The sequence below is a fragment of the Lutra lutra genome, chromosome X (assembly GCF_902655055.1).
Source record: "Lutra lutra chromosome X, mLutLut1.2, whole genome shotgun sequence".
Lineage (NCBI taxonomy): Eukaryota > Metazoa > Chordata > Mammalia > Carnivora > Mustelidae > Lutra > Lutra lutra.
The window spans coordinates 42,004,726-42,027,670 of NC_062296.1; the positions used below are offsets into that span (position 1 = coordinate 42,004,726).

Here is a 22,945-nt window from a genome sequence, read left to right on the forward strand (position 1 = left end):
AGGAAGTATTCCTCTTAAGAGGCTGTGAGCCTGGCTTTATCAGAAGTAAATATAATAGTAAAAAAATTTACAAGTATTTTCTTTGGATAACTGACTTATGGTTTTGTTTATATTCTTCCTTGTATTTTCTGCATAATCCAAATATGTATAATGACCTTGTATTACATAAATTAGAGAAGTAGTACATTTTTTTAAAGTTTTTATTTATTTATTTGACAGAGAGAGATCACAAGTAGGCAGAGAGGCAGGCAGAGAGAGAGGGGGAAGCAGGCTCCCTGCTGAGCAGAGAGCCGGATGTGGGGCTCCATCCCAGGACCCTGAGATCATGACCTGAGCTGAAGGCAGAGGCTTAACCCACTGAGCCACCCAGGCGTCCCTAGAAGTAGTACATTTTTTTAAATATTCCTCACAGAAACTTTTAAAACATGAGGGTGCAAAGAAATAAATCACCCATATAGATCAAATAATTGTACATTATTTTAGATAAATCACAATTAAGAAATTTAATATTAATAATCAAATTAATAAAAGAATAATTAAATGATTGTTATTAAATATTTACTATAGGGGAACCTGGGTGGCTCAGTCAGTTAAGCATCTGCCTTTAGCTCGGATCAAGATCCCGGACTCCTGGGATGGAGCCCTGCATGGGGCTCCCTGATCAGAGGGAATCTGCTTCTCCCTCTTCCCTGTCCCTCCTCCCCACCCCCGCTTGTGCTTGCACAATCTCTCATTCTCAAATAAATAAAATCTTTTTAAAAATAATAAATAAAATAAAATATTTACTGTATCCGGGACCATACTAGAAACTGAGCTCCAGGGTGATTAAGATAAAATCACTGGTGTAAAAGGGCACAGGCTTGCACAGAAATGATAATGCCTAGCTTATTTAATAATTTATTTCTTGTTAATAATAGATTCATGATAATGTATTAATTTAATAGGATATTTGGAAAGATAAAAAGCAGTACTAGAGGGACACCTGGGTGGCTCAGTCAGTTAGGCAGCTATTTCAGCTCAGGTCATGATCCCTGGGTCCTGGGATCGAGTCTCATATTGGGCTCCCAGCTTGTGGGGAGCCTGCTTCTCCCTCCGCCTGCTGCTCTCCCTGTTTGTACTCACTCACTCTTTCTCTCTGACAAATAAATAAATAAAATCTTTTTTAAGAAAGCAGTACTAGTTTATAGATACATATTGATTTTTTAATGCAATCTTTGGAATTATATTTTAGAAAGGTATATTCATTGTATTATCAAATAAGCAAGGTAATTTAGATCACAGTTTGTAAAATGCCGTAATCACTGTTAGTATTTTCCTATCCTATGTTGTCATAACTCTGATGCATCAGAATCACCTGAGGAACTGTCAAAAACAGTAGTTCCTGATCAGGTGATTCAAGAGGTGATAATGGGGGTTGAAAGTGGGAAGGGCACCCAAGTGTCAGCATTTTTAACATTTTCCCTAGGTAATTATGATGCAAGTAAGGGGTTTGTGTTTACATAAATACGGGTATATAAAAGATTTTTTATAATAAATTACAAATCTTGGGGATGCCTGGGTGGCCCAATCACTTAAATGACTTTACATAAATACGGGTATATAAAAGATTTTTAAAAATAAATTATAAATCTTGGGGGTGCCTGGGTGGCCCAATCAGTTAAATGACCAAGTCTTGGTTTTAGCTCAGGTAATGATCTCGTGGTGTGAGATCAAACCCTGCTCTGGGTCTCTCCCTCCCGCTCTGCCTCTCCTCCTGGCTTGCTCTTGCTTTCTAAAATAAGTAAAATCTTTTTTTTTAAAGAAGAAATTACATATTTTGGTGGATCTCTTATTTTATTTTATAAAAGAGAGAGAGAGAGCATGTGAGAGTGAGCAGGGGGAAGAGTGGAGAGGGAGAAAGAGAATCCAAGCAGACTCCACGCTGAGGTCAGAGCCCGATGCAGAGCTCCATCCTGAGACCATGAGATCATGCCCTGAGTTGAAACCAAGAGTCAGGACAATTAACCGACTGTGCCAGTGAGATGTCCCAGAAATTATAGATTTTGGTTTAGAGACTTTTCTTGCCATGTTCCTCTGGAAATTAAAAGTAATAATTTCCAAGTAACTACTTGCCTTAGTACACTTAATTAAGGATAGTCCGTTAGGAAAAATATTAAGCTGGGTTCCTAACTCCACTATAGTTAACCAGTCAAAATGAATAATTAAGTGTATGTTATATCAGGCACTACACTAGAAACTGAGCTCCAGGATGTTTAAGACATATTATTGTCTTAAGTAGGGCATGCACTCACTTAAAAATTATAATGCCAAATAAAATATTTAATATAATGCCAAATATCTAATAGTTTTTAAGAACTTACAAAGCAATTTCATGTTTCAGGTGTGGAAGGGGTAAAACAGGAGTGTTTCAGCTTAAAAAAAAATGTGTCCTCCTAATGTAATTTGGGTATCTTCTGGGTAAGTCTGTTAAACTGGTTGGGTAGGTCTGCCCAGATTCTCTTTTGAGAAAATCTCCCCAAAGGGTAAAAACACAGGCAAAACAAAGCTTTCAGCCTGTTTGTGTTTGGGAGGTTTGAAGTAATGTTAATTCCAGACACACGATGGTGGAACATCTAGATATATCTCCTGAGCTAGGGCCCAACACATTCATGTCTGAGTTCTCTGAAGAGGAAGAGCACAAAAATAATACCAAAAAGGTCTATTTTATTAAGAACCAACAAAAGACCAAGAACCATAGGAATGGTACTCACTTGAATATAACTTTAAAGGTGGGGGAGAAAGACATTCTCCAAACTTCTATAGGAGTCAAAGGGGCAAGGTTTAGCTCACCAGGGACTCAAGAGAAATCAATGGGTTTTTATTACCTTGAGGACTCATATCAGCAATGGAAACAGAATCAGAACCAAGAAGGTTAAGTATGCTTCACCGACATGGTACTAATTAGGGGAGAAGTATAGCAAATATCAGAGAAATGACAAGGTGGAAGCCATCTATTTTTGCCCTTTGGACTTCAGAGCATAGGTGAAAACTCCCTTTAGTCCTTCCCAAGTACCTGATAGAGTTACATAGCAGGCAGCCCAACAGAGTTCCACACCTCATTTATTCCACTCAGCTGCCCTGTAAGGCAAACATTATTCCCCATTTCACAAAAAAGAAGATCGATTTTTTTTAAGATTTTATTTATTTATTTGACGGGGACAGATCACAAGTAGGCAGAGAGGCAGGCAGAGAGAGAGAGAGAGGGAAGCAGGCTCCCTGCTGAGCAGAACGCCCGATGCGGGACTCGATCCCAGGACCCTGAGATCATGACCTGAGCCGAAGGCAGCGGCTTAACCCACTGAGCCACCCAGGCGCCCCAAGAAGATCGATTTTTAAAAGGAATGTATCTCGGGGCACCTGGGTGGCTCCGTCAGTTAAGCATCTGCCTTTGGCTCAGGTCATGATCTCAGGATCCTGGGATGGAGCCCGGCATCAGACTTCCTGCTCAGTGGGGAGCCTTCTTCCCTCTCTCCCTCTGCTGTTCCCCCTACTTTTCTCTCTCTGCAAAAACATATAAAATCTTTTAAAAAATAATAAAAAAATAAAAGGAATATATCTGTAATAAAGGGAGGGTTTATTCTTTCAATTAAAACTGGAAAATTCTTGAAGTTCACTCTTAAAGTTTTTTGAACCAGTATTATATACCTGTACTATATTTGGACTCCCTGAAAATGTTTTTGCTTCTAAAACTCCAGATAATAAAAGGAAAAAGTCACATATTATCCAACTATAGAGAAATGGGACCTAATTAACATCTGAGACATCTTATTTCTGATTGGGGGGGGTCACAGTATACATATGCTTCTAAATGAAACAATAATAAATGTATAGATTGCTTTTTAATTGCTTTATTAACTTGACACTTTTTCATGCAATTGGGTAACTCTACTGTTGACAGAAACTTCGACTGGGTGCCAAGGCAATCTTCAACTGGAATCTGGTAACACAGAATCCACCTGACACACGGAAATTACATAAGGTTCACAGCAAACGGATCAGTAAAGGGATCAGGAAAATGCAAGGAAAAAGAAAACAGTGTTGAATCACAGTATTAATCTCATGGAAAATGGCAGGAATCAAGGCATAAGGCAAAATTCATCATGATGGTCATGGTGATTAGAGAGCTCCCCCATCAGGATACGCAGACAATTCCTCAACTGCAGCTCCCTAAGTTTTCTCCTGATTTCTCTCATCTCCTCCATGAACATTTCCATATCATCTCCATCTCCACCCATCCCATCATTGACCTGCCTATTGGGTATGGCCCATCGGAAATTAGGAGCAAGTCGGCGAGCCTGTCCCCGTCTATTATTTCCCGCAGGTTGGTGTCCTTCTCCCCCTCCCAAAGGGCGGTCTTCCTCTCCATTCTGCATGGGCTGCTCCATTTCTTCGTTTTCCTGGTGGATATTTGCCATGAGATTTTTTTTCCTGGTTGTTTTTCTTTGAACACAAGTAAGACAAAGGCAAGGAGAGAGACTGAATGCTTGGTGCACTGACCAACAGAATTCAGAACTCTGATATCTAAAGTTTTGTAAATTTTTATTTTTTTCCCCCCTTAGGAGCTTCAGGCGTCCTCTAGGAGGCCTCCGAATCGAGCCCCTCCCTCCAGCTCTCTCCTTTTCCCCCTCCCCCAAAGCCCACCATTTTTCCTTTCCCAAGATTCTTTACCCGAGCTCCGCAGGCACCAAAATGGAGGACGGGGTGGCGGGGAGGAGATGAGGTAAATGGGAGGGGTGTCTCAAACTGGGCTCTGCACCTGCCCCCCACACTGTCCCCAGCACCGACCTGGGCCTATCCTTGCTGTCTCCTTCTCCCGATTCTCGCCGTGAGGGCGCCGCCGCGACACTTGACACTTACACCAGCAGACCTGCAGAGGGCCGACGTGGAGAGAGCGGAGACTGGCCAAGCGCTTGGCGCCGACCCGCCACCACCTGGTCCCTTCCGGGTCCCGGGTCCCCCTGCCACCCCTATGTGCGTCTCCCGCCCTCACCCCTAACCTTCCCCCCCCCACCCCGCCCCGGAGGTTCACCATTTTACTGTAAGAACTCGGGGGTGATTTCCAATCGCTTTTAGTTGCTCTGCTGCCCTCCCGGCCGCCCCAGCACCCCCACCCCAGGGGGCCACTACTGATGTTCCCCAGAATGCCGGGTGTGGAGAAAGCTGGTAGGGACCCGCTGCGCCGATCCCCTGCGCTGGTCTCCGGGGTAGGCCGACCACAGCCGCCCTGGCCTCGGCGCGCGGGCTCCAGAGCACTTACCTGCTCCGCTTTCCTTGGGCCCAATGCCAGCCCGCCAGGCGCAGGACAGCGGGGAACCGGCACCCAGACGCGAGTGACGACTGCACCGAAGGCTGCGTCGCTCTGCAGCTCCAGGTCACGTGAGCGCCCCGCGTCACCAACGCGCTCGCCCCGCCAACTCCAGCGGCTTGTGCAGCGGGAATACCCGCCCCCACCCCTAGCCTCGCGCACACGCACAGGCAACTCTCCGCCTGTTTCTGCTCAGCTGCACCGCCCTGCCCCGTCACTCAGCTTGGTCGTCTCCAATTTGAGGGCTGGCTAGTGCCTCACCTCCCCGCGCTTGGAGTCTACCCTTCTCCGGTTACCGGGGAGGGTCTGCAACAACCTCCACCCCTCCCGCTCCTGCCCCGGACCTTGAGTTAGAAAACAAATGTCTTTAGGAAAGCAGCATTTATTATTAAAAGAATATTTAGTAGGTGTTTGTTGTGATAAAGGAACCAAAAGAGTTACATGCACTGAGACCGGACAGGCCTATTTTAATAAATAAAAGTGACTAAAAATTTGGGGAACAGGATTGAAATGTGGTTAAAGAATCCCATTACCCAGTAGAAAAAGGGGGAGGAGCTTGACAGAAAGAGTACTATTGAGACAGCTACTGGGGGGAAAAACCTGTTGTGTAATTTTGCAACCTGTTGTGTAATTTTGCCTTAACTAGTTATCCCTTAATCGAACCGTGGAGATGTCAGATTCCCATCAGAGGAAGCTCTTTGCTAAAATCTTTTTCCATGTCACCATCATATAGCTTACATGTATTTGGCTAGAAATGCACCCAGTTGTATTGTAGTTATTATCCTATTTTTCTCTCATTATCCCCTCCTGCATGAATTCCAGGTTTGGGAGATGGTAGGCTCTGTGTGGGTATCTCTGTTCCAGCCTAGAATAGTTCTCTGTGTGTCTTCTTGAGGCTTTGTTGCTGCAATCTTACTATAGTTCTCTTTTTCTCTAAATTTAAGCAATTACTGATAAATCGAAACTAAGTATTAAGAATATAGGAAATTAATCATACTCTAACTTGTCTGAAATAGTAACAGAGCTATAAGACTAAGATGTCTGAATGTGAAAGCAACTAATATTCAGCACCTCATTATCTATTAGAGAGCTTTTCTTTATTTCAAGGACTACAAAGATCTTGAGACACCAGAGACCCACGACCATTTGCTCTTATTGTTTAAGACTCTGGTGGAAAAGAAGTTCTGCCCTGTATAGTTTCCTAAAGTGATTAATTGAGCTGGACTATATATGGGCCAAGAGCATTCCCTTGACCCTCCTAGCTTCAGATTTTAGCTAGTACCATTCCTACCTTCCCTTAGACTTTGGGATGAACTTAGAGGAATAGTAGGAGACTTACTTATCATTGTTGATGAGATGACTTTACCTTGCCTTACTGTTGCTAGTCCCTTGTAAATTCCATTGATAATACAATTTTAGCACCTCGCAAGGTCCTAGGGCCCAGTAGACTCTTTTGGCTCAAGGATTGTGGCTCACATGGTCACAGGTAACATATATGTGAGTGAAGCCAGCTGAGCAGGAATCTGGTTAAACTGGAGAGCACATGCTCTATCAATATGGGGACAGTCTTATTTGTTTTCTCACCTTTTCTCACACTTGCCCAGTTCCATTTGGCTGACTTGATAACACATTGGCTTTATGACTATTGTGTGCCTGTGGCTGTCATCTGCAGCATAACATGTAGCTCTTCCAAGTTTCTACTGATAGGTAACAACTTTCCCAAAATTCACTGGTATAAACTACAACTGATATTTATGCTTACAGATTCTATGAGTCAGAAATTCAGAAAGTACATATCAGGGACTACCCTTCTCTGCTTCAGGACATCTGCAGCCTCAGCTACAATGGCTTGGCTGAGGATATCTTGAAAGGCTATAGGTGACTCAAACAGCTGAATCCTACAACAGCTCAGACTGAGATGGCTTAAGGAGAGGTTCATTTGGGACTATCAGCCAAAGTTCCCGTATATAGCCTGTCCAACATGGCCATCTCAGGGCTTTTAAAGCAAGTCTTCCCGTAAATGAGGTGGAAGCTATATGGCCTTTTATGACCAAACCTTGGAAGTCACATGGGATCAAGTTTGATACTCCTCTGGTCAAAATAATCATAAGTCCTCTTCTAAGATTCAAGGGGAGGGACTATAGATTCCAACTTTTGATGAAAGGACTGCCAAATAACTGGTAGCCATGTTTTAAAACCATCACACACCTTACTGTTATGTGCCTCTTACAATCCTTTTTTTACCCTCCGGCTAGACAAGGCAGTCAATATGTTAAGTGACACCTGTTTGATTACAGTTATTAAGTACAAAATAATTTTTGAGTAGGACCTAACATGGAATTTCCACAGCCTTGTTCCACCCATATTTTTCCTACCTTAAGGATTTCTAAGAAATTAATTTTTTAAAAAGATTCTATTTATTTATTTATTTGTCAGAGAGAGAGAGAGAGCGAGAGCACAAACAGGGGGAGCCACAAGCAGAGTTGAAGCAGACTCCCTGGCAGGCAAGGAGCCCGATGTGGGACTTGATCCCAGGACTCTGGGATCATGACCTGAGCCAAAGGCAGTGGCTTAAGCAACTAAGCCACCCAGGTGTCCCCTAGGAAATTAATTTTTACTAGAAAAAAGTTTAGGATGTTTGTCTGCAATTATCCACCTGTGTACTGATTGGATATTGATGTACAAAGTCATCAGAAAGGATTGGAAATAGAACAAAATAAACTGTGAGGCCAAAAGAATGGATTAACCAACTTACAGAACATTAGATTTTATAGTCATGTTTTCTATGCCTTTGCCTAATTTTGGATTTACAGAGTATGATTCATAGTATCACTTGCAGTCCTAAGCTTTCACAGATCATGTATTGTTAAAACTAGAATAACCTTGGAGCACCTGGGTGGCTCAGTAGGTTAAGCATCTGCCTTCGGCTCAGGTCATGATCCTGGGGTCCTGGGATGGAGCCCCTGCATTAGGGCTCCCTGCTCAGCAGGGAGTCTGCTTCTCCCTCTCCCTCTGCCCCCCATCCTCTCTCTCTCACTCTGCTCTCTATCTAAAATAATTAAATAAAATCTTTTAAAAAACCTACAAAAACCCTAGAATTATTTTCATTCAAGAGGCTATTTTAGAAATTGGGAAACTGAGAAAAGGTAAGAGTCTTGCCTAAATTTACCAAAGAAGATAGTGGCAGAACTAGAAATAGAGCCACCTATGCTTTCTTGGCTAATACTGTTGATTTGTTTGTTTATATATCTCTGTGTGTATATATATATATATATATATATATATATATATATATATCACATACCTTGTAGGTTTATGCATATTGTATATAAAACTAAAGGAAATGCACTAATATTTTATTTATAAGTGTTCTTGGCTTTTGTGGTGATGGGTGATAAGCTATAATAATAAATCTTCTAATTTATGATTATCCACATTTTCCAAATGTTATTCTACAATAAATAAAGAGAATAAGCAAGATCTGAGAATAAGCAAGAAATTATTTTTAAAGACTAGTAAAACCAATAATTTTTATGTGTTGGTAGTACAGATGATTTTTATATATCTCTAACAGAAGAGTAAACTCTGTCACATACACATGGGCACACCTCTTCCCATTCTCCCTTCTTCCTCTTCCCCTTACACCCTTATTCCAGCTCCTGAGTCAGGGGCTACATTTCCTATCATGTGTCTGAGACTCAAGCATTAGTCGCATGACAATATCTTGTACCATATTTTATACTTAAAAACCTATGCCCAGTGACTTGATGCCGTTGCTTCTCACTCATCCCTTCCCATTTAGCTGTCCTCATCTTTGAGATGAAAAATGCATTTCTGATGCTGGTTATCAGGTGTTGATTACCCCTATCAGCTAAATTATCTTCAAGGAAAATGTATCCTTTTTGTAAGTAGAAGAAAAAATAATTATTTTTTCTTTTAAATTCGTTATGAAATAGCATGTACAGAATTAGCCCAGTTTTTTAAAACATATATAGTGATGAAAATAAACAACATGAACTAGCAATTGCACTACTGGGTATTTACCCTAAAGATACAAATGCAGTAATCCAAAGGGGCACATGAACCATAATGTTTATAGAAGCAATATCCACAATAGCCAAACTATGGAAAGAGCCTAGATGTCAGTCAACAGATGACTGGATAAAGAAGATGTGATATATATATAGATATATCTATATCTATCTATCTATCTATCTATCTATCTATCTATCTATATATGAATATTATGCAGCCATCAAAAAACCCCAAAATGTTTCCATTTGCAACAATGTGGATGGAACTAGAGGGTATTATGCTAAGTGAAATAAGTCAGTAAGAGAAAGACAATTATCATATGATCTCACCGATATGAGGAATTTGAGAAACGAGACAGAGGATCATAGGGGAAGGGAGGGGAAAATGAGACAAGATGAAACCAGAGAGGGAGACAAACATAAGAGACTCTTAATCTCAGGAAACAAACTGAGGGTTGCTGCAGGGTGTGGAGGGGAGGGATAGGGTTGCTGGATGATGGACACTGGGGAGGATATGTGCTATGGTGAGTGCTGTGAATTGTGTAAGACTGATGAATCACAGACCTGTACCCCTGAAACAAATAATGCATTATATGTTAATAAAAAATAAAAATAAAAAAAATAAACAGCATTGAGGTGCCTGGGTGGCTGAGTCAGTTAAGCATCTGCCTTTGGCTCAGGTCATGATCCTGGGGTCCTGGGATCGAGTCCTGCATTGGGCGCCTTGCTTAGCGAGGAGCCTGCTTCTCCCTCTGCCTGCCACACCCCCTGTTTGTGTTCTCTTGCTCTCTCTCTCTCTGACAAATAAATAATAAAATATTTTTTAAGAAATAAAAATAAGGGACGCCTGGGTGGCTCAGTTGGTTAAGCAGCTGCCTTCGACTCAGGTCATGATCCCAGCGTCCTGGGATCGAGTCCCACATTGGGCTCCTTGCTCGGTGGGGAGCCTGCTTCTCCCTCTGCCTCTGCCTGCCATTCTGTCTGCCTGTGCTCGCTCTCTCTCCCTCTCTCTCTGACAAATAAATAAAATCTTTAAAAAAAAAAGAAATAAAAATAAGCAGCACTTATATAAACGCTGATATATGCCTGGCATTTTGTGTGTGTGTGTATATACATATATACACACACATTAATATATACACATATATTATTGTATTATACATATACACGTATAATATATACATGTATGATGTATGATAATATATGTATATATAATAATATATATTATATATACTCATTATTGCATTTTATTCTCCCCCAAATCCTATGAGATAGGTGCTAAAATACTATCCTCTCATTTTATAAATAAGAGTATAAGACAGCAAGGGTAAGCAATAGATAGGAAATGATAAAACAGGAATTCAAATTCATATAGTGTGGTTCCTAAGTCCATGCTCTTAACCTCTACTAAGTTTCATTTATTAATAAGTCCCAAATCTATATCTCACTCATTCTTTTATCCATCCATTGTTTAAGCCCTTTTCTGTGCTAAGCACTGCCTGCCCATTTCATATCTCAGTCTCACTACCATATTTAGGAGTGATTCTAAGAACATAAGACTTTCCATTTAATAAAAATGTAAGAACTATACTTTCAGTTCAACCATAATTAATTGAGCATCTACTACATGCCAGGCAAGGCCCTGGATATATAAAAGAGAACACAGTAGATATAGCTTTTGTATTCTTTTGGAGTTCATGATTTAATGAGAGAAAACCAGAGAAAGAGTATAATAAGCATTTAAGGGGCAGTTGGAGTACTTAAGAGAACTTAATCCATTTGCCAAGGAAGTCTTCCAGGAAGAAGCAATGTGAAGAAGGTCAATTTCTGGAGTGACAGTATGAGGAGTTCTATAGACCTGCTCTCCAGTGAAACTGTTAAAATTACAAAAACAAAACAAAACAATTTAAAGCCCCTGGAAATTGTCTTAAGGGCATATATCAAGTAGAGAAACATCTATTTAAGAGAATCTATTAAAATTCCATAAGAGGGGTGCCTGGGTGGCTCAGTCGTTAAGTGTCTGCCTTCGGCTCAGGTCATGATCCCAGGGTCCTGGGATCAAGCCCCACATCAAGCTCCCTGCTCAGGGGGAAGCCTGCTTCTCCCTCACCCACTCCCCCTGCTTGTGTTCGCTCTCTCACTTTGTCTTTCTCTGTCAAATAAATAAATAAAACCTTTTTTAAAAAGTCCATAAGAAAGTGAGAGTCTGTGGTATTTGAACTTAGACCTCTCCCTACCTTCTCACTCCCAGGTCAGGGAGGCATAAACTGCACTCCTCACCATCAGCGAAGAACATAGAGCATCCTCTTCCTACAACACCCAGGTATGGATCTTTCTTCCTGGGAACAGGAGGACATCAGCATTTCTCATCCTGCCCTAACTACTGATATTGTAAGGTTAAGCTCCAGGTGAGTGCATTTGAGAGGTGAGTGCTCTCTCCTTCCAGCAAGCCCCCACTGATAGGATGGAGGCTGTCCTGTAAGTGTGACATCACTGAGAATACTGGGGCCCTATTCCCTTCTGGCTTAGCTCATAAGGTATGGTTTCACACTATGAGAAGCAAGCTGAGAGGACCTCAGGCTGCTGTTTCCTCCCTACCTCCACTGAGAGGGCATTCTTGAAAAGAATAGATGAATCAGTCGGCCATCAGAGGAACCTAACATCTGGGTCCGGTCAGGGCTGTGGCCTTTGTAAGTACTCCTCAGTTCCCCACCCCACCCTTAGGTGAGACAGGATGGCTAGTGGGGCTTGGAGTTGGATTATTTCCCTTCCTCCAGATCAGTTGGTCTGTGATAAAATTCTAGTAGTTTAGGCTTCATGAAAGTTTCTCTTGAGTGGAAAGCCTTCTTAGGAAGACTAGAATGTTCCAGATGTATTTAAATACAGTGACTTTTCCCCTCCCCATGCCAGAAACACGAAGGAATTTTCTAGAGAATGTACTCTCACTGTGAGAACCTCACAGGGCTCCTGGAGGTAAAACTCATAAAAGTGTGGGAACACCCTCCTAAGACTGGCCTATCTGGAGTTTTAACTCTAAGATTTGTCCCCATTGACCTTCTGGCAATTTGTCAATTGTAGTTTAGGTTTTTCTAATAATTCAACAGTAATAGATAATTCAATAAAAATAAAATAAAGGATAATTCAACAAGAATATCTGGAAGACTTTAATACCCCCCTTTAGTATAAATAGACCAAATGGGAAGAAGATCAACCAGGAAATAAAAGACTTGAGGACTATGCACTAACTCAACCTAATAAATATGTAGAATATCCCACACAACAACAGCAGAATGGACATTCTTTGAGTACACATGGAATGTATCATGGTAGACCATGTGGTAGTTCATAAAACAAACCTCAAATAAATTTAGGGTTAGAAATAGTATAAGATATGTACTTTGACCACAGTGGAATAATATTTCATATCAATAACAAAAAAATTAGAAAACTCATGAATATCTGGAAATTAAGCAAAACACTTAAATGGACAGTGCATCAAAGAACAAATCAAAAAGGAAGTCCTTTTTGGCAGGCAGAAAATACTTTGAAATGAATGAAAATGAAACATAACATATGACATAGCAAAATTTATGGAATAGAATTTTGGTATCTTAAGTTACAATATACCAGAACTTATGGGATGTAGCTAAACCTGTGCTTAGAGGGAAATATACAGCTTCAAATGTCTATATTAAAAAAGAAGAAAGATTTCAAATCAATATCCTAACTTTCTACCTTAAGACACTGGGCAAAAAGATGAAATAAACATAAAGCAAACAGAAGATAGGATAATAATAAGTAGAGCATAAATTAATGAAATGGAAAATGGAAAGAGCGAAAACTAGTGAAACAAAAGCTGATTCTTCAAAAAGATCAACAATATTGACAAATCTTTGCTAGACTGATTGGGATGTGAGAGAGAGAGAGAACTCATTTTACTAGAATCAGAAATGAAAGAAGGGGTCATTACTACTGACCTTATAGATATGAAAAAGGATTATAAAGGAATAATGTGAAATACTGTATGACATTACATTAGATAACTTAGATGAAATGGACAAATAACCCAAAAAGCACAAGCTGCCAAAACCATGTCAAGAAAAAATAGGCAATCTGAAAAGACCTATAACAAGTGAAGAAATCAAATTAGTAGTAGTAGTAATAATAATAATAATAATGATTAAAAAAAACTCCCCATAAAGGAAAGTGCAAGCCCACATGGCTTCACTCCTGAATTCTACCAAACATTTAAAGAAGAAGCTTTCAAAGACTCTTCTAAAAAATAGAAAATAAGAGGGACGCCTGGGTGGCTCAGTTGGTTAAGCAGCTGCCTTCGGCTCAGGTCATGATTCCAGCGTCCTGGGATCAAGTCCCGCATCGGGCTCCTTGCTCAGCAGGACCCTGCTTCTCCCTCTGCCTCTGCCTGCCATTCTGTTTGCCTGTGCTTGCTCTATCTCCCTCTCTCTCTGACAAATAAATAAAATCTTTAAAAAAAATAGAAAATAAGAGAATACTCCTCTCATTTTATGAGACCAGTATTACCCTAATACCAAAAGCAAACAAAGATATTGCAAGAAAAAACTGTAGACCAGAATCTCTTATAAACATGGATGCAAACATCCCCAATAAAATATTAGGAAGACAGGGACGCCTGGGTGGCTCAGTTGGTTAAGCAGCTGCCTTCGGCTCAGGTCATGATCCCGGCGTCCTGGGATCGAGTCCCACATCGGGCTCCTTGCTCATCAGGGAGCTTGCTTCTCCCTCTGCCTCTGCCTGCCATTCTGTCTGCCTGTGCTTGCTCTCTCTCCCTCTTTCTCTCTGACAAATAAATAAATAAAATCTTTAAAAATATATTAGGAAGACAAACCTGGCAACATATAAAAACAATTGTACATCATGACTATGCAGGATTTCTCCCAGAATGCAAGGTTGGTTTAACATCCCCAAATCAGGAACTTCCTCAACATGATAAAGGGCATTACTTAAAAAACGCTGCTGACATCACACTTAATACTGAAATACTGGATGCCTTACCTTTAGGATCAGGAACAAGACAAAGATGTGTATTCTTACCACTTCTTTTCAACATTGCTCTAAAGGTTCTAGCCAGAGCAATTAGGCAAGAAAAAGAAATAAAAGCCATCCAGATTGAAAAATAAGAAGTAGAACTATATTTACAGATGATATGATCTTGTATGTAGAAAGTTTTATGGGATCCGCTCATACACTAATAGAATAAACAACTTCAGCATGGTTACAGGATGCAAGATCAATATACAAAACTCAGTTGCACTTCTATATACTTGTAATGAACAATCTGAAAAGGAAATTAAGAAAGGAATTATATTTGTAAGAGAATCAAAAGAATAAAATACTTAGAAATAAATTTAATAAGGGAAGTACAAAATTTATACTCTGAATACTGTAAAATATTATCGAAAGAAATTAAAGAAGATGGGGCATGTGCCTGGCTCAGTAAGAAGAGCATGCAGCTCTTGATCTTGGAGTTGGGAGTTTGAGCCCCATGTTGGGTGTGAAGATTACTAAAAAAATAACATAAACCTTGGGATGTCTAGCTAGCTCTGTCAGTAGAGCATGTGACTCTTGATCTCAGGATCATGAGTTCAATCCCCATGTTGGTCATAGAGCTTACTTAAAAAAAAAGAAACAAATAAATCAAAAGAATCTCATGTTCATGAATTGAGAAATTTAATATCATTAAAATGGCCATACTCCCCAAATTGATCTACAGTTTCAGTGCAATCCCTTTCAGAACCCCGTCTGATTTCTTTGTAGAAATTGATGGAATGATTTTAAAATTCATGTGGCATTGCAAGGGATTCTAAATAGCCAAAACAATCTTGGAAAAGAATAAAGTACATCAACTCTCATTTCCTGGTTTTGAAACTTACTACACAAAACAATGGTAATCAAGACAGTGTGATACTGGAACAAGGTAGACATATAGGTGAGTGGGATTGAATCAAGAGTCTAGAAATAAAACCATGTGTCAACTGACTTTCAATAAAGGTACCAAGATCATTCGATGAAAAAAAATCATCCTTTCACAAACAGTGCTGGAACAACTAGATAGCGATAGCAAACTAATGATATTAGATCTCTACCTCACACTGTATACAAAAAAATTAACTAAAAATAACTGTATACAAAAAAATTAGCTAAAAATAAATCAGAGACCTAAATGTAAAAACCAAAATAATAAAACCATTAGAAAAAAAAGCATAGGGGCCACCTGGGTGGCTCAGCCAGTTAAGCATCTGTCAAATAAATAAAAATCTTAAGAAAAAAAAGCTTATGGGTAAATATTTATGACCTTTGATGTGACAAAGAGTTCTTAGATATGATACCAAAAACATGACCACCACCAACAAAAAACTACATTGAACTTCATCAGGGATACCTGGGTGGCTCAGTGGGTTAAGCGTCTGCCTTCTGCTTGGGTCATGATCCCAGTGTCCCGGGATCAAGTCCCACATCAGGCTCCCTGCTGAGTGGAGAGCCTGCTTCTCCCTCTCCCTCTGCTGCTCCCCCTGTTTGGGCTCTCTCTGTGTCTGTCTCTACTTTCTGTCAAATAAATAAATAAAATCTTAAAACAACAACAACAACAAAAATATAACTTCATCAAAACTAAATTCTTTTGAGCATCGAAGTGCACCATCAGGAATGTGAAAAGACAACTCACAGAATGGGAGAGAATATGTACAAATCATATATCTGGTAAGGAGCCTGTATCCAGAATAAATAAAAACTTACAGCTCTACTGGTGCAACCACTCTGGAAAACAGCATGGAGGTTCCTCAAAATGTTGAAAATAGAACTACCCTATGACCCAGCAATTGCACTGCTGGGTATTTACCCTAAAGATACAAATGTAGTGATCCGAAGGGGCATGTGCACCCGAATATTTATAGCAGCAATGTCTACAATAGCCAAACTATGGAAAGAACCTAGAAGTCCATCAACAGACGAATGGATAAAGAAGAAGTGGTATATATACACAATGGAATACTATGCAGCCATCAAAAGAAATGAAATCTTGCCATTTGCGACGACGTGGATGGAACTAGAGGGTATCATGCTTAGTGAAATAAGTCAATCGGAGAAAGACAACTATCATATGATCTCCCTGATATGAGGGAGAGGAGACGCAACATGGGGGGTTAAGGGGGTAGGAGAAGAGTAAATGAAACAAGATGGGATTGGGAGGGAGACAAACCATAAGTGACTCTTAATCTCACAAAACAAACTGAAGGTTGATGGGGGGAGGGGGGTTCGGAGAGGGGGGTGGGGTTATGGACATTGGGGAGGGTATGTGCTATGGTGAGTGCTGTGAAGTGTGTAAACCTGGCGATTCACAGACCTGTACCCCGGGGATAAAAATATAAGTTTATAAAAAATAAAATTAAAAAAAATAATAAAAAAAAACAAAGAAAAACCTTACAGCTCTATAATAAAGAGGCAGATATCCCAATTTAAAAGTGGGCCAAAGATTTGAATAGACATTTCTCCAAGTAAGATGGCCAATAAACACAGGAAGAGATGTTCAACATCATTAGTCAATAGGGAAATGCAGATAAAAACCACACTGAGATACCATTTCATCTCGGTTAAAATAACTAGAATCAAAATGTCAGATAATAAAAAGTGTTGTTAAGGATATGGGGAAACTGGAACCCTTACACACTGCTGATTGGAATGTCAAATGGTCAACCAGTTTGGAAATCCTTTGGACATGGCGGTTCCTGAAACAATTAGGCATAGAGTAACTCTATGACTCAGTAATTCAATTCCTAGATATCTACCCAAGAGAAATAAGAACATGTGTCTTTACAAAATCTGTTCATAGTAGCACTATTCATAATAAGCAAAAGATGGCAACAGCCCCAATATCCATCAATGGATTAATGGATAAACAAAATGTGTCATATCCATTCAATAGAATATTGTTTAGCCATAAATAGAAAGAAGACCTACTTGTTACACAATTGATGAACCTTGAAAACATAAGCTAAGTGAAGAAGCCAATCACAAAATACTACATTTTATATGAGCACACTCTTATGAAATGTCCAAGGGAGGAAAATCTGTAGAGACAGAAAGATTAGTGTTTGCTTAGACCTGGAGGGTTGGAGGCATGGGGGATGGGGCATAGCTAAGGATATGGTGTTGGTTTTGACTTGAAAATGTTCTAAAATTAACTATGGTGACAGTTGCAAATAACTGAAGAGAGTAAAAATCATTGAAATGTACATTTTAAGTGGGTAAATTGTATGGTATGTGAATTATATCTCAATAAAGTTGTTTTTAAAAAAAAGAAGTAACAGGAGCACATGGGTGGCTCAGTGGGTTAAAGCCTCTGCCTTCGGCTCAGGTCATGATCCCAGGATCCTGGGAACGAGTCCCGCATCGGACTCTCTGCTCCACGGGGAGCCTGCTTTCTCCTCTCTCTCTGCCTGCCTCTCTGCCTACTTGTGATCTCTGTCTGTCAAATAAATAAATAAATAATCTTAAAAAAAAAAAAGAAGAAGAAGAAGTAACATCCCTGAGGTGGATGAGTAGGGGTTATTCACGCTAAGTGTGTGAAGAGTGATTGAGAGAATGTTTCAGTCAGGGGGAACTGTGGGAACCAAGATCAAGACTCAAAAAGGCATGGAGCTTTGAAGAAACAATGGGAATTCTTTCAGCACGATGTTGGTATTAAATACCAACTGTTGCAGAGTAGAGATTAAAAGCAAGAGCTTTGACCTTAGGCAGGCATTTCATTTAATACCTGGGTTACCTTGACCAAGACACTTAATTTGTCTTAGTTTCACTTTCCTTTTGTATTAAATAGTGGGCTAACGACTGGTGCAGTCACTCTGGAAAACAGTATGGAGTTTCCTCTGAAAGTTAAACATAGAACTACCCTATGACCCAGGAATTACACTACTACATATTTGTCCAAAAGATACCAAAATTCTAATTTGAAGGACCCCAATGTTTATAGCAGCCCTATCAAAAATAATCAAATTATGGAAGGAGCCCAGATATCCATTGACTGATGAATGAATAAAGAAGATGTGGTATATGTATACAATGGACTATTACTCAGCCATCAAAAAGAATGAAACCTTGTCATTTGCAATGACATGGAAAGTCAGTCAGAGAAAGACAAATACCATATGATTTCACTCATATGTAGAACTTAAGAGACAAAACAGATGAACATAGGGGAAGGGAAGGAAAAATGAGATAAAAACAGAGAGGTAGGCAAAGCATAAGAGACTCTTAAATAAAGGGAGCTTGGATGGCTCAGTTAGTTAAGTGTCTGACTCCTGATTTCAGCTCAGGTCATGATCTCAAGGCCCTGGAACTGAGCCCCAAGTCTGGGTCAGTGCTTAGTGCAGAGTCTGCTAGAGAATCCCACTCTCTCTGCCTCTGTTCCTCCCCCTGCTCACTCTCTCTCTCTCTCTCTCTCAAATAAATATATTTTTTTTTAAAGAGACTCTTAAATATAGAGAACAAACAGGGTTGCTAGAAGGGAGGTATGTGGGGGTTGCTAGAGGGGAGGTATGTGGGGGCATGGGTTAATGGGTGATGGACATTAAGGTGGGCACTTGTGATGAGCACATGTTATTACATGGAAGTGATGAGTCGCTAAATTCTACTCCTGAAACAAATACTAAACTCTATGTTAACTAACTTGAATTTAAATAAAATCTTAGAAGAGAAAAAATAGTAGGTTAATGATACAATACCTGGAAAAGGACTAAAAGTTCATTGAAGGGAAAAAGACTCTGTAAGTTCAAGAAAATATTTTGACAGTTACAAAGCAAGGATAATAGAATTATCCATTAGGAGAAAATTTTTAAAATATTTATTTCTTAAACAACCAGCTAGCAGGAGGTATGGTGAGATATCAAAATGCCACTTAAAAAGACATGATCATTCCCTTTAGTGAGCTAAAGGGAATTTATTATTTAATTATTTGTGGGGATGGGTATGTATTTGTGTGTATATATTTTTATTCTATACCTCTTGTCTTTCATTTTTCTTTTAATCATGGCTGGTTAATGTGTAGTACATATGGATCTACCTTATTCCTTTAAAGATTCCTTACCCACACTATACTGAAAATATTGATGGGGGTACAGGCAACATATTTGAATAGACATTTCTCAAAGTAAAATGTAAAAATGGCCAATAAGCACACAAAAAGATGCTCCATACCCAACTAAATTATCCATCCAATGGTTCAGCTGTTTTTGCTAAGACTCTTGCAAAACACTGGTGTCAGAGTATCAAATAACTGCTTTTGGACACTGTTATGAGAGTCCCCACCCTCCATCAACCTTAACCCTACATTGAACTTTCCTTGCAGAGGGAACAGATCAGCTTTTCTCTTGGCTTTTGCCTTTTCCTTTCATAGAGGTGTGGTGACTATGTGTGTATGTGATCTGAGGCTAATTTTCAAACACACACTCTTCCTGTCAGTTTCTCAGTGAAAAATTTTGCATAAGATTACTCCTTCATTAGCATCATGATAAATCATCTTGCTCCTTTTATTTTGTTGATCATGGTAGCTATGTCTTATTGTAACTTTAAAGTTCCTCATAGACTATTTACTTTTAGTTTCTTAGTTTTCTTTTAAGTTTATTAGGATTCATTCAAAATCCTATGTATTATGTAAAAGTTGGAAAGTTACAAATGCCCTGTTTACACTCAACCATATAATGCATTATCTACTTTATTTAACTTGGAATTATAAATCCAAATTTGTGCTGTTAAGAAAGACTTACCATTCACATTAGGATTTATTGCACAGAGAAAACTGTTACTAGAAGTCAATCCACCTTGGATCTTGATCATCCCTGCACATTTTTATTGCATATACAAAGAATGTAAGACCCTGACCACTCTTTATACAGGCAGGCCATGTCTCAGAGTTGTGTTTGCCACAAGTAACTTTGATAAATGAGGTAACATCTTCCCTGGATACAGAGCAGGCTTGCTTCTGTTTACAATGAAAGCAATGAATTCTCCAAGCACAGGGTTTCTTTCCTGTTACACAATGCCCTGCATGTGCAGACATACATAAAAGGGCCTGTGTCACCCCATAGGACTTGAGGATCATGGAGAACTAATACAAGCCAACATGAAGCTCTGGCTATGGCTCTTGCCATGAGTAATAATGTCCTTTGTCTCTGACCCAGGATTCTAGTGTCTTCTGCCAGTATCCATTAAACAATAGGAGGTTAACTTGTTGAATTTACATAGGGTAAAATCTCAGATCACCTAATTCTTTTTTTTAAAGATTTTATTTATTTATTTGACAGACAGAGATCACAAGTAGGCAGAAAGGTGGGCAGAGAGAGAGGAGGAAGCAGGCTCCCCGCTGAGCAGAAAGCCCGATGTGGGGCTTGATCCCAGGACCTTGAGATCATGACCTGATCCAAAGGCAGAGGCTTTAACCCACTGAGCCACCCAGGCACCCCAGATCACCTAATTCTTGACAAGTTCCAGGTATTACCCCTAAATCAGTTATGTTAGTGCAATGTTTCCCACTAGGATTTTTGCTGTCTGTGTACTGCCTGTGCTCTTAGTATTGTGTTTTACTTCATGTCTGTCTTCAAATTGACTTGGTGACTTAATTTGAATACTTTTTTGAGAAGGTAACTTTATACTGTGCTAAATCTATACTATCATCATTTGCCTGCAACAGACCATTTATTAATTCACATTCAAATAAACACATGAATATCACAATATATTTGGGTACTATCTAAAATCATCCCTACCCACCATCAGGCCCTCTGATTAAATCCCAAGCTGATTGCATCCACAGGAGTCCCTGCAGGGACAGACTATCTCAACCAATGTTTTTAGTTAGTCCACTTTGAGGTCTTATCTTCTCTCCCATAAAAAATTCTCGTCAAGCCCCCTTGTGAAGATAAAAAGGGAAAAACTAAGTCTAGTGCTCTGACCTGCTACAGGGACAGTCGTCATCCTCCAGGTAAGTGTGTCCAGGACAATTTGGCCACCAGCCTCAGAGAGTGTGGTGCCTGCTGCAGGCTAGAGCAGAGAAACCAAAATCAAGAGAAATGTAACTTGGGTGAGCCTTTCCGCATACTACTTGAGCACTGCCCCTCTGAGCACGGGGGCGGGGGGGTGGGGTGGCGGGGAATGGATTTACCCTGTCTTGTCAAACTGGCAGTGAGCTGCTGCAAGTTTATCTCACTCCAGTCAGAATCCAGCCCGACCAGCATCCATCAGGCTGTTGCAGCCTTGAAGAATAGTCTGGAGTCATGAATTGACCCAAAAAGAGTATCAGAGGAAAAAATAAAATAACACACAACTGGAAAAACTATGAGCCATTGATATATATAGGTAGATACATATACAGATTTAGGCTTCAATAGCACTTTTGCATTTCCAAGCAAGGAGGGCAGTATCCCCAAATCTGACTTGAACCTCCCTTTAAAATTTACACAGGTCTAGAGGCATCTGTTGAACTGGCAAAGAGGGCTGCCACCAGTCATCTGGGAGAGATCACTCACCCTAAGGAAACCACCAGAAGATAAAACCATCATCTTTAGACTCAAAGTGAAGCAATTCTGACTAAAGCATAACGTCTGTTACTCAAACTTGCCTTCTGGTCCAATCCCCAAATTGACCCATCGTGTCAGTCTTATGGGGGAAGTTTGGGCTTGTGGCTAAAATTCCTCAAACTGTCGAGATATCTGTAAGATATCATGGCCCAAGTTGCCCTGTATAACTATCTATCTAAACTGAAAAAAATGGACATTCTTCCCACTTCTGTAGGTCATAGGTCAGTCTGAGGCTTCGCCCAACTGGGCTTCACTATTTGAGAAATCCAGAACATCATGAGCAGATAGGTAGGGGCCTGGATGACAGGGACAAACTACCCAATATACATAATAATAACAAAGGGAGAAGAAAGGGAGATGGAGCAGGCACCACAGGAAAGAAACAATGGGGCACCCACCTAACAGCTGCCTGCATTTTTTTTTGAAGATTTTATTTATTTATTTGACATTGAGAGAGATCACAAGTAGGCAGAGAGGCAGGCAGAGAGAGAGGGGGAAGCAGGTTCCCCGCTGAGCAAAGAGCCCAATGCGATGGGGGGCTCGATCCCAGGACCCTGGGATCATGACCTGAGCCGAAGGCAGAGGCTTAACCCACTGAGCCACCCAGGCGCCCCTGCCTGGATTTATTCTTAAACTCGGGTAAGAACTGCTTTATCCTTCATTCCAAATAGCTGATACAAAGCCCTTGGGAATTGGGATCCTACCTGGGCAGGTGGGGGAAATAACCTGTTAAAATAGAACACACAGTCATTACCTTATTTGGTCCTCACATGATCCCTTAGAGATTATTATCTCTATTTTATGGATGAGAAAAGATACAAAAAAAATTATTCTTCTAGCTAAGTAGTGGTCTGGTGGTAACCTGGAGTTCACGTTTGCTTCTAAAATTCTGTCAACATATATTAAGTGCCCCAGTACCTTTAGAAATAAATTGATTGAGTCCTGTAGATCACTTCTTT

General features: G+C 40.1%; 1 protein-coding gene across 2 annotated transcripts; it reads right to left on the reverse strand.

Moving 5' to 3' along the window:
- Positions 1-3,871: 3,871 nt before the first annotated feature.
- Positions 3,872-5,357, reverse strand: BEX3 (brain expressed X-linked 3). 2 transcript variants are annotated; one of them, XM_047716753.1, is made up of 3 exons: positions 5,297-5,357; positions 4,825-4,906; positions 3,872-4,436 (listed from the first exon to the last, which is right to left on the reverse strand). In XM_047716753.1, the coding sequence occupies exon 3, from the start codon at positions 4,422-4,424 to the stop codon at positions 4,116-4,118; it is 309 nt and encodes a 102-aa protein (XP_047572709.1). In that variant the 5' UTR covers positions 4,425-4,436; positions 4,825-4,906; positions 5,297-5,357; the 3' UTR covers positions 3,872-4,115. The 2 variants fall into 2 exon arrangements, with proteins under 2 accessions (XP_047572709.1, XP_047572708.1); XM_047716752.1 differs by having other exon boundaries at positions 3,872-4,479; positions 5,297-5,353.
- Between the last annotated feature and the right edge of the window lie 17,588 nt (positions 5,358-22,945).